The sequence below is a fragment of the Trifolium pratense genome, linkage group LG4, assembly GCF_020283565.1.
Source record: "Trifolium pratense cultivar HEN17-A07 linkage group LG4, ARS_RC_1.1, whole genome shotgun sequence".
Lineage (NCBI taxonomy): Eukaryota > Viridiplantae > Streptophyta > Magnoliopsida > Fabales > Fabaceae > Trifolium > Trifolium pratense.
The window spans coordinates 32066446-32079028 of NC_060062.1; the positions used below are offsets into that span (position 1 = coordinate 32066446).

The window sequence follows — 12583 nt, forward strand, 5'->3', positions numbered from 1 at the left end:
GAAGAAGTGGAAATAACAATGATGAAGGTGATAGTGGAAGTTATGATCCTGCACGTCGTTCTACCATGTGGTGACTAGTAATGTAATCAATAAATTTTTAATAAACTTTTTTAAATGTATTAGTAGTTTCTTATGTTGTAACTTATAACTTAATGTAGCAAATTTGGCATGCACTTTGTTTAAATAAGATTTGTGCAATTTTTTATAAGATCTGTGCAATTTTGTGATTAATTCACACCGCGACGACCGCAATCTGTAACGCAGCATCCGTTACAGCTGAAATCGTGAAAACCTTGACGCGACCGCTATTTAAAACCTTGGTAGGGCTCATCTCGTAGAATGGTTATGATCAAACTTTTGATGTATCACAATCCATCTTTTACCATCTTAATACAATCTTAGCAGGACATTATTTCACCCTTGTCGGAAGTGTCTTCAATGTACATGAAACATTTGAGACTTTATACCCCTCTCTTGATCATGCTAGAATCAAGTAGCATGATTCTCCATCTTGTCTTTTGCTTAATGTTCTAATCTTCCACCCAAACATCTTTCTCAAAACATACTCTCCATAAAAAGACTTAACGTCATCCATGGAAGAGAAACACATATCCGTTGCAGGCTCCCAAGACGCGTAATCATCTTAAAACTTGTCAACTTCAATAAATTCATGAATACTATCACAATCCACCATCTTATTTGAACTATCAATGAAATTTTTATTTTGGGTGCAAGTGTCCCACAAAAATTACATAAAAGAACTCAATTAAATCAATCGTACCATAATTTTTAAAAATAAAGAATTACAAGGCACATAACTTATGTCAACTTTCTATTTATCAGTTCTTATTTTCTGCCATTTTAAATTTTATTGTTGTTTGTTGATTCTTTGTTCAGCTTTTTTTTTTGTATGGGGTTAGAAGGATAAAATGACAATGTGGTTTTTCATTTCTCATCATGTATTGTTGTTTGTTGATTCTTTGTTTAACTTTTTTTGTAGGGGGTTAGAAGGATAAAATGACAATATGGTTTTTCATTTCTCCTCACGTTGGAACTCTCTGGTGTTAGTCTCTTGGTGGTCGTTATTGGTTGCTTGACTACCAACCATGGATCCTCCAAAGCTACTCTAGGTCTTGGTCGCTCCATGGGTGATGTTGGTTGCTTAGCGACCAACCTTGTACTGGATTTCCCTAAACTCCCTGGTCTTGGTTGTTGCGTGGTCGCTCAACGACTATGACTAAGTGCATAAGTTGATTTCTTTGAATCCATTTCCATTGAGCTTCCATTTTCATACAAAAATGGTTGAAATTAGGTAAAAATAAGATAGAAAGTTGATTTGCTAAATCAAACCAATATTTACAAATAGTTGAGTTTTTCTATCTAATTGTTTATAAACAAGTTAATAAGTGCTTGAAATGTATATGTAACATTGTTGTTTTTTTATCACTAATCAATTGCTGGTGTACAAGACATGTATAGACAATGAGGGACTCGTAGCAGCTTCTAGTAGAAAAGAGGGAACATGAACGAATTGAATTCACATCCTAATGAGAGGGATCCTAAGGTTGTGTAAGTATGTGACTACATGGTTGATGAAAAGCTTATAAGAATTTATTTGCACTACCTATATCAATAAGATGCGCCTTTTTTTTGGTAGCACATTTCAAAGAAACTCTACAGTTAAGCGTGCTTGACTTGAAGTACTCTTTGTATTAGTGACCTTTTGGGAAGTTTTCAAAAAGTGTGCGAGTGAGGATAAAACACACTGAGAAGACTCTTGTTGGTCTGTGGGGACAATCAACAATTTTTAAAAGGCAGTCCGGGATGTTACACACCAACCCAACAATTCTCTAAGCCACCACCCCAGAAAAAATGTTAAGCTAGCTGATAACTGAAAAACTAGCTTATAGCTGAAAAGCTAACTAATTGAAATTAAATTGTTTGGTAAAATTAGCTTTTAAAATGGTTAATAAATATAGAATGACATAATTGATAATTTCTTTTTTAGAGTGGGTAGTTCTTAAATTAAAGGGTAAAAATGAAATAAAGTGTAAAAAAATATAATCTATAAACTCAAACGCTATTTTTAACTGTATTTATTTAAACCGTCCGATCGTGATCAGACGACTATCAAGTGACTGTACTGAAAATTCGAATGCACCTAATCCAATTCCCTTAACCGCATACTATTTTGCAGTTGAAACAACAACACACAATCCTCACCATCCAAAATACTTTCCCCCATTAAAACAATAAATAAAATACCACTCAAACAATCCAAACCGTCAGATCAGAACTGCAGTTCAATTAATGTCAAGTTAAGTATCAATGATGATATCATCTCTTCCCTCTATCATCATCATCTCTTCTATCTATCTTCTCCATTTCCGTTAAACCCTACAAAACACAAACTTCAACACCTTAAAACGACGTCGTAATTTCAAACCAAATCATGAACCCTTCAACCCTAAACCCTTCACAAACTCACCCTTCAATTTTACTACCTTCACTTTCTCCTTTACGCACACAACGACGTCGTTTTCGCGTCTCACTCCCTCGTTGTTCCTCCGACACTAACAACCCTACTTCATCTTCTTCACCACCGCCTCCGCCGAAGCGACCGGTGAAGGAACTGAATGGAGTTGAAATTCTGGTCGATAAGTTGCCGTTGCCGGCTAGACTTGCTACTTCTGCTGTAATTGTTGCCGGCGCTGTTGCTGCTGGATATGGTTTAGGTTCGAGATTTGGGGGAAGTAGAAATGCTGCTCTTGGTGGTGCTGTAGCTGTTGGTGTAGCTGGTGGTGCTGCTGCTTATGCTATGAATGCTATTGCGCCGCAAGTTGCGGCTGTTAGTTTGAACAATTATGTTGCTGGGTTTGATGACCCTTCGAAATTGAAGAAGGAAGATATTGAAGTTATTGCAAATAAGTTAGTTTTAACTTTTAATTGCATAATAATCAAATTTATTTTCTTTTTTCTGTTAGAAAAATGTTAATTACTTGATTTTAAATTTGTTAATTTTCACTATTTTTGTTTTTCAGGTATGGTGTGAGTAAGCAAGATGAAGCATTTAAAGCTGAGATTTGTGATATTTATTCAGAGTGAGATTCTAATTTGATTTTTCTCTGTTGAATTTCTGTTAGTATCTATGTTAAGGAGTTATTATGATGATTTGGATTTTCGATTTATTCATTGAGTGATTGATTTGTGTTTTAACTTGTTTAGGTATGTATTTTCTGTGATTCCTCCTGGTGGGGAGGAACTTAAAGGTGATGAGGTTGATAGGATTGCTAACTTCAAAAACTCTTTAGGTCTTGATGACCCAGATGCTGCAGCTGTACATATGGAGGTATTTTTTGTGTTAGTTTTGTTGTGCATATACGTGCAAGATTTGAGGGTATTGATTTTGAGGAGTGAAAGTAGTTGTGTCTTACTGGTTTGGTGATTGTTAACCTCCTATCCTAGATTGGTAGGAAACTTTTCAGGCAAAGGCTTGAAGTAGGGGACCGAGAGGCGGATGTTGAGCAACGTCGGGTATGCTGGTTGTATTTGTTGCATACTTGTATTATTGAGCTAATTATAGCAATTATTTCTGTGCTTTAAATAAACGGTAAATACTTGGAACTTGACCATTGATAGTCTCTCCAGTGCAGGCGTTCCAAAAGTTGATATATGTGTCAAATATTGTATTTGGCGATGCATCATCTTTCCTTCTACCTTGGAAGCGTGTCTTCAAGGTTACTGAATCCCAGGTATAATGTGAATTGTATTGGTAATTTGCAATTAGGTTAGCAGTCTAGGAGCATAGTTGACTACTCGTGTATAGGTGTATTTTCTTGAAATGGGAGAATTGATTTTCTGCGTGAATTGCACTTTGCCATGTTTGTTAACAGTCAATTCTGAGATGGATGTGGTTTCATTTCTTAATAATTTTAACATTGTCATTTCATTCATCATTATTAATTTTGCAAGTATTTTTTATTTGACTAGTTGACAATATGATGTATACCAGGTTGAAGTAGCTATACGGGATAATGCTCAGCGACTATATGTTTCCAAGCTGAAATCCGTTGGTAGAGGTAATTGTATAATCAGTAATACGTCTTGGCCTTTATTTAGTCTTAATGTAATAAATGTGGTCAACATAGCTCATACTTAGTCTTCATGTCAGGTTGTCATAATTTAAAATTTTACCTGTTAATGCCCTTAGTAGGAAAATAGTTTGGTGCATTTTTAACAGTTAAGAGTTTGGACTGTTTTTATCTGATGCTCGAATTTGTTCTGTGATCAGCTTGAATTGCTGTTATCTAATAAACAAATTCATTTTAGAGCAATTTTTATTTGTTAATGGGGTTTGCTTCCTTAGGTCTAACCGATAGTTTCTCGCCAGATATTGATCTAGGAATACTTGTCACACTTAGAGAGACACAACGTTTATGTCGCCTTTCTGATGAGGTACATCTTCCTTATTTCTTTTGTAATTTTCTATTTCTTCTCTAGCATAAACCCTTTCTCTTGTCATCAAATAATTCTTGGGTGTAGTATAATCTATTCTATTTATTGAAAAGGAATTTCCATTTTGTAGCTTGCGGAGAACTTGTTTAGAGAGCATGTAAGGAAGTTGGTTGAGGAAAATATTTCAGTGGCACTTCGAATACTTAAATCTCGGACAAGAGCAGCGTAAGACTCAGTTTTTCTTATTTCAAACATTCCTTACTTTTGAGGGATCAAGTCATTGTGGGTTTTCATTAATGATTGAGCTTGCTTAGCATGTTAATGTTGCAAATATTGAATTCTGGACATGATCTTCCTTCCATCTGTTTCCTCAGTGCCAGTGTTCATCTGTGAAGCATGCTTGCAAGTCGCTGGGCATATACTTATACACAGCACACACATGTGTGTTTGCATAAAAATATATCGAGTACATGAGACGTGTTAATCTCAACCATCCATGTATGGTTGTATGGTTGTATGGTCGAGATTATCTCCTCAGTCTCTCACATACACTCTTGATAAACATCGTAAAAATCCAACCATACACATGTATAGGGACTGGATGTTAGGGGAAGTAGACCCATTCTAAATGATGGGTTTCAGAGACCTTTCCTTAACTTTTTAATTTTTTTTTGAGTTTTAACTATTTTTGTATAGCTTTGCTATATTTTAAGTTGACTTTGGTGAAAGTTGTTCAGAAAGAACAATGAAATCTTACTATGATATGTGCCTCAGCTGTGTCTATCATGTGCCTAAGTTCATAGTTTTTTTTATTCAGACACTCAATGGGGATTTTCCGGCATGTATTGCATGTTGTAGTCATTAAATCTCGGTGCTCATAGCTGTTCATATCTTAATTTTTGCAAATGTAGATTTTTCCTTTCTAATCAATTATGTTTTTCAGTACTGAAGTGAGCCAAGTTGTTGAGGAGCTTAATAAGGTATTGGCATTTAATGATTTACTCATCTCATTTAAGAATCATTCGGACATAGATCGCCTTGCCCGTGGTGTTGGTCCAGTTTCTTTAGTGGGTGAGTTTCCTGACTGAGTATCTATTTTCTTTTTATTTACTTTTTGGTTCTTTTCTAGTTTTATATTTTGAGCTTTTGAAGTTAAATTAAATTGATTTTTGGTGTAGGAGGTGAGTATGACGGTGACAGAAAGATGGAAGATTTGAAACTCCTCTATAGGGCATATCTTTCAGATGCTTTGTCTTCTGGGCGCATGGAAGATAATAAGGTAAATGGACATGGCATTCAAATATAAAACTGAATTGCTAACATGTTTATATTTTTTAACCAAGATTTTTTTTAAAAAAAAGTTGAATATGAGAGAAAGTGTTTGACCTCTTTCTTAGGGTGTTTTGTAGGGAGAATTTTTGAAGTTTCATTGGAATCTTGATTTGGGAATCATATATTTTTGTGTTTGTTATAGATTTTTTTTTTTTTTTTTCTTTTTCTTTTTCTTTTTCTTTTTTTTCTGTAAATCAACATTCCTTAGATTGTTTTTTAAATTATGTTTCCCAGCATAACCTCCCACATGGTGGGAATCCAAAGATTCCCATGAAGGTGAGAAACTTCCTCTAAACATTATCCAACATTTTCTACGATTTAGTAATATCAAACACATTTTACACATTCCTAGGCATTATGATTCCTGATAATTAAAAAAGTCTTGTCTGTATACCAAACATCCTGTTAATATTGTGGTAATAATTTTAGTTGAAGCAGTTTTTATCATCAGTACAGGGTAGTTGTTTAATTTAATGTATTTATAATAAAGTTGGTTGTACTGAAACTTTCAGAATAAAATTCTGTTTCATTTCCACTCTTAAATTACGTCATTTTGAAGTTCTCTCAAACACAATACTCTTAAGAATATGTATCACCATTGGAGAGTTGTTAACTGTTGTTGATATTATATATGAAACTTCATCTGTGTGATTACTTATTTTATGATGCACATTTCTTAATATATTATTATCCATTTCAGCTTGCTGCACTAAATAAGTTAAAAAATGTATTTGGATTGGGTAACCGTGAATCAGAAGCTATTTCACATGATATTACATCAAAGGTATATCGTAAGCGACTTGGACAGACGGTTTCAAGTGGCGAGTTAGAAATGGCAGATAGCAAAGCGGCATTCCTTCAAAATTTGTGTGACGAGCTCCATTTTGATCCACAAAAGGCCAGTGAACTTCATGAAGGTAAAACTTGAATTTTATCTTTTATAAGGCCTGGGTTATAATTACTTTATGTTCCATAATTTTATATTTTAATGTACAATTCTTAATCTTAAGGTTGTGAACTTGTAATAAATAATAATATTCAATTATATATCTGTATTTATAGTTGCTCTAATGGTTAGCTTCTTATATGATGTCTTATTACCATCAATCTTTATTATGTTTACTATTTTACAACACAATCTAACAATAGTTCATTGTTTTAAGAAATCTATCGCCAAAAGCTTCAGCTATGTGTTGCTGATGGGGAGCTCAATGATGAGGATGTTGCTGCTTTGTTGAAGTTGCGTGTAATGCTCTGTGTACCTCAACAGACTGTTGAAGCAGCTCATGCAGATATCTGTGGCAGTTTGTTTGAAAAGGTGACAACTGAGTACCAAATTTCATATTTCCTTCTATGCAGACATACAAGTCAATGTGTGTTTCGTAATGAGCTGATATTATGACAATATCATTTGTGGTGTTGTCCACAGTGTTTGTCAACATGGCATGTTGATAGGGACATGGGTGTTATGGGGTGCCCAAGTCCCTCATCTTGATGGAGTAGTTAAGTGGCTTTGTTCATCCTCTTTGGTAGCTAGCTTTTAAGGGTGGGTTCTCCAAATGTTTAGATATTTGGGCCCATTTGTTTTAGATTCTCTAAAAAAACATTTTTCATATAAATATTTTGGAGATTATTCTTTAGAGACTCTTAAATAAAGTATAAATCATCATTGAATAAGCATTCAAGTTGAAAACTATGCATCTTAAAATAGTTTTTCATAAATATGGTTGAAAAAGCATAGACACAATAAATAGAACATAATTTTTCCAACATAAAAATAATTTTTTTGCTACACATAATAAACATAAATCGAACATAAAAAATGATTTTAAAAAAAACTAAAACAAACAGGTCCTTTATCACATGTATAGTGGTGTGTTGTTTGTAGGCTGGAAGGGGTTTTCTTCAGGGTATTGTTGTTTCTCATCCTTTATTTCTTGTTTGAGGATGTGTTTTGGTTCTGGAGCCTCTTCCTTCTCTTTGCCATACTCTTCTACTTTCTATTTGAATATTGGTAATTTGGTAGAATGAGAAGTCGCATTTTATTGTGGTCTCAATGCTGTCCTTATTCCCCGGATACCTACTTTTAATACTGCTCATGATAGAATTTGTCATGAATTTCTGGAATGTGTAATTTGGAATTGTTTGTCTTGGACTCTTTTCGTGTCAATATTTTTCTTTTATATTGGGTGAATCAAAGTGAGGCGAGGTACCAAAACTTGAAACTAGATTCCATTTTTGAAAATTTCAAAACACAAATATACAACCTAAGATTTTTGGTTTTACTTACTATCAAACCTGTTCATTAGTTTGATTACCTTCTACTTAAATCCAAGCTGTAAAAGAAGTCTAGTACACTTAGTTGATGACATTGATATGTAAAATAAACATGGTTATCCTTTTTTCTTTTATTTTCATGAGGTACGTTTAATCTCTGCCGGACATTGCATTTTTTACTTATTACTAGTTCATTTTTATTCTTTATAGATTGTCGAGGATGCAATTGCTTCAGGGGTTGATGGATATGATGATGTAGCAAAGAAATCAGTAAGAAAAGCAGCACACGGCTTGCGACTTACGAAGGAGACTGTCTTATCTATTGCAAGCAAGGCGGTGAGTATCCATTTGTAAAATTGATGCTTATATACAATGATTCAAATACAATTAAATTTCACTATGCTGTTTTAATCACATTATTACAGGTGAAGAAGGTGTTTATTGTTTACATAAAACGTGCACGATCAGCCAAAAATAATAATGCATCTGCAAAAGAACTGAAGAAGTTGATAGCTTTCAACACCTTAGTTGTAACTGCGTTGTTGCAGGACATCAAAGGAGAGTCTGCTGATGTTTCAACTGAAGAACCTGTGAAAGAGGACATTACAGAAATTGAAGAAGGAGAATGGGGATCACTTCAAACACTCAGGAAAATAAGACCAGACAAAGAACTTATAGAAAAGATGGGAAAGCCTGGTCAAACAGAAATTACTCTTAAAGATGTTCTTCCAGAAAAGGACAGAACTGATCTTTACAAGACATTCTTGACTTACTGTCTAACCGGTGATGTGGTTAATATTCCTTTTGGTGCTCAGATCACAAAAAAGAAGGACGATACAGAGTATCTTTATCTAAATCAGCTTGGTGGGATCCTGGGATTGACTGGCAAAGAAATAATGGATGTTCATAGGGGTCTTGCTGAAAAAGCTTTCAGGCAACAAGCTGAGGTACTTTTGGCAGATGGACAGTTGACGAAGGCCAGGGTTGAGCAGCTTGGTAAGATGCAGAAGGAAATAGGCTTATCGCAAGAATATGCTCAGAAAATAATAAAAAATATAACCACCACAAAAATGGCATCTGCCATTGAAACAGCTGTAACTCAAGGGAAGCTCAATATGAAGCAGATTAGGGAACTTAAAGAATCCAATGTTGATTTAGACAGCATGGTATCTGTGAGCTTGAGAGAAATGCTCTTCAAAAAAACTATTGGGGATATTTTCTCATCAGGTACTGGTGAATTTGATGCGGAAGAAGTTTATGAAAAAATCCCATTAGATCTCAACATCAATAAAGAGAAAGCTAGAGGGGTTGTCCGTGACCTTGCAAAAAGCAGACTTTCCAACTCACTCATTCAGGCCGTCGCACTATTAAGACAGAGAAATCACAAGGGAGTGGTAAGCAATTTCCTAAGCTTCATTTTTTTTTATTCAAATAGTTTTTTTTTTTTTTTTTGTGGTTGTGGATGGCCAGGTTTGTTTGATTGCTTATTGTTTTCTGTGCAGGTTTCCTCCCTCAACAACTTGCTGGCTTGTGATAAAGCAGTACCTTCACAGACACTTCCATGGGAAGTGTCAGAGGAACTTTCTGATCTATACACCATATACTTGAAGAGTGATCCAAGTCCTGAGAAATTGAATCGTTTGCAGTATCTGTTGGGCATAAATGACTCCACCGCAGCTGCACTTCGAGACTCAGGAGATAGATTACTTAATACTGCGGAAGAAGAGGAGTTTGTATTCTAGTTCTGGTCATGTACCGATGTTTGGCAGTAGAGGGCATATTGGAGAGGTCCGGATGAACCCCCACAATTCTGTATTTTTATTTTCCATTTTGTTTAGCGGTCAAGAGAAGAATATTGTGATTGATTCTTGTAGAGATGAGTGCAGTGTTAGACGTTGAAATATTAGATGTGTATTGTGACAATTTAAATAATTAATTGCTGTTTTGTATGAATAAAAACAAGTTACACGTAGAAAGTTTTTTCACATGCGAGGGATTCCTTCTTATAGCTTATGTCCAGAATGTAACAAATCACTATATCCTTCTTCCATCCATGCTTTGAATGTGACTATGCTGTCAAATGTTGGAAGGAGAGTAACCTGTGGAGCTCAATTGAGAGCATTTTGCGTAGTGAGAGTAATTTGAGAAGATGATAATAGTGAAGATATTGTATTGGCAGGATACTGCCCCACAGGAGCCTAAGACATCAACTTGGGATTCGTAGGAGGATCATGGCAAAACAAATCTTAGGTGCCTCAATTCTACGATACTGGTGAAGAGAATGTACTATTCGGAAACACGGACCGATCATGAAATAGCTCTTTAGGCCTCTTAATATACTCACAGACCTCCCAAATTTTCAAAGCATATCGAGGGGCATGTAAGCATATTGAAGGGCCTAAAGAGCTATTTTCAAACGATCTTGAGCACAATCAAGAGGTTAGACCACAAAATATAGTCATAAACATTACCTCCAATTAGGTTTGCTGATTATGAGGTAGATTCAAATGAAGTCATAGATCACGTGGAAGACCTGGTGCACTTTGCACTTATGGCAAACACTTGTCATTCTCAAACTCCGAATGTCAAATTATGGATTTCATATACACCACTGAAGGGATCATTCGACAATCTGCATGGACAGAAGTACTAAAGAGATTTAAGAATGCTTCTGACTAATTTTGAAGAAAAAACTTCTTACAAACAGAATAAATCTAGCAATTATGATGAATATGTGAGTTATGTTATACTTGGTTTAAATCGGTTTCAATTATTATGAATATGTGAGTTATGTTATGCATCTGTGACTTTTTTGTAACATATTATAGGTACAAAGTATCCACCACCATTTAGCAATAACTAATTTCTTTCTGTGAACACATTGAGCATACAAGGTAAGTTCTTCTCTCATAACTGAATTTTCAGAACTATTGATCAAACTCATGACTACTTGCTTAAAGTATCGAGTTCCTGGAATTATACATACTAGTTCATTTGAGGATCTACAGAAAATTTAAATATTGTCTCTCCCAAATGATGAATTCCTATTTTTTTTTTTTTTGACGGTATGAATTCCTATATCTATTAGACAAAGATATGACCACATGGTTAAAAAGCCGGAACTGCTTACTATTCAAATAACATCAATTTGGTAGTGTGTTGATAATTTCTCCATCTATAGTTTTCTCAATTTTTTTCTTCACAACACTTGAGTCATGTGACATTGTTGATTTGGACCAAAAATTGTGGATTTCAGAAGAATAAATTTATATTTGATCAATGAAACTGACAGAAAAATTATAACCGGGTTTTTGGTGCAAATTAGCAATGTTACATCATCAAGTGTAATTCCATATATCATTAATTATAAATGACAGTCATGAAAAATAAGTCCAATTTGTGTTTTGAGGAACCTGTAACTTGTGAAACTGACCACTAGTCCTAGATTTAGAAATAGGGGAACTAAAATTGTTTTAGTTAAAATAGGGAGATTAAAAGTGCATTTAAGCCTGTAACAAAAAAAAAAGTGCATTTAAGCCAAAGTGGTATATTACAAGAAAAAATATAATATATTTAAACAAAAGAAATTAAAACATATTCCTTACTGCAAATTAGACTTGGATAGTTGGCCCTTGAGGGCAAATCACAATAACCTTCGGTGCACTGTTTTCGTCCACTAAAAGTTGCTGCACTTGTTGTAGAGCCCAAACAAAATTGTCATGTTTTTCATTACTTAGAAAAGCAAAACCAAGTCCAAATGTCTTATTAGTCGATGTGCAGCCAACAATCTCAAACAATGGCATTTTGTACCGGTTGGTTTTATATGTGGAATCCATAAGCAAAACATCGCTAAAAGTATTGAACAGTTCGATAGATTTACGATGTGCAAAAAAAAGGTCTTGAATAGTATCAGACTCACCAGCTGTTCGAACTTTGAAATAATAGTTGTTTTCCTCCAGACATTTCAAAAGTTGTTGCATTTCACTCCTTGGCCCCCGAGCTGCAAGTTTCAATCTATGCTTGACATTGTACAATTGCTTGATGCTTGTCGCACTATCTGGATTTCTCTTTTTCAATGTAGACATGATGTTTCTAGGTGGGATTTGATTTCCGGTCATTTCGACAACCATCTCCTTCTCTTCGGGTTTCAAACGCCCCGCAACTAGGTGACCTTGTAAAGCTTTATCCAACACATGGTTGTGAATGCCGGACACAATTGTAAGATTCCACTCCTTTGATTTCGGCAAATAACCACGGAGTCTAAACGGACAACCAATTTTCCTCGATCCCCTCTCTTCGATTGATACCTTTCTTTGCCTTGTAGTTCGATGGTCTGTACGCACCTCCCCTTTCACAACCCAACACAAAACTTGGCTTCCCACTTACCAATCCTTGGTCCGATCTTACAGTTACAACTGTAAAATGTAACTTTTCAGCTTGACCCTTAACCCACTTAATCAACTCATCTCGATCCTTATATGTTTCTTCCGGCACAAAATGCTCACTTGTATCAATGTGA

General features: G+C 35.0%; 2 protein-coding genes across 2 annotated transcripts; one reads left to right on the forward strand and one right to left on the reverse strand.

Moving 5' to 3' along the window:
• Positions 1–2214: 2214 nt before the first annotated feature.
• On the forward strand, positions 2215–10049 carry LOC123920460 (protein TIC110, chloroplastic). The gene is made up of 15 exons (XM_045972712.1): positions 2215–2928; positions 3042–3101; positions 3226–3349; positions 3466–3534; positions 3654–3752; positions 4013–4079; positions 4391–4455; positions 4586–4680; positions 5399–5526; positions 5634–5734; positions 6488–6704; positions 6951–7105; positions 8275–8400; positions 8490–9458; positions 9567–10049. The coding sequence occupies exons 1-15, from the start codon at positions 2453–2455 to the stop codon at positions 9804–9806; spliced, it is 2991 nt and encodes a 996-aa protein (XP_045828668.1). The 5' UTR covers positions 2215–2452; the 3' UTR covers positions 9807–10049.
• Positions 10050–11675: 1626 nt separating this feature from the next.
• Positions 11676–12182, reverse strand: LOC123922486 (protein FAR1-RELATED SEQUENCE 5-like). Its single transcript, XM_045975203.1, has one exon. It carries the CDS (start codon positions 12180–12182, stop codon positions 11676–11678), a length of 507 nt encoding a protein of 168 aa, XP_045831159.1.
• Between the last annotated feature and the right edge of the window lie 401 nt (positions 12183–12583).

Excerpts from the sequence above, each read along its gene's own strand:
- LOC123920460 (XM_045972712.1), top strand. The coding sequence starts at position 2,453 with ATGAACCCTTCAACCCTAAACCCTTCACAAACTCACCCTTCAATTTTA. Across the intron at positions 3,753-4,012 it reads TCAAGGTTACTGAATCCCAG|GTTGAAGTAGCTATACGGGA; the intron begins GTATAATGTGAA and ends GATGTATACCAG. Across the intron at positions 4,681-5,398 it reads AAATCTCGGACAAGAGCAGC|TACTGAAGTGAGCCAAGTTG; the intron begins GTAAGACTCAGT and ends TATGTTTTTCAG.
- LOC123922486 (XM_045975203.1), bottom strand. The coding sequence starts at position 12,182 with ATGACCGGAAATCAAATCCCACCTAGAAACATCATGTCTACATTGAAA.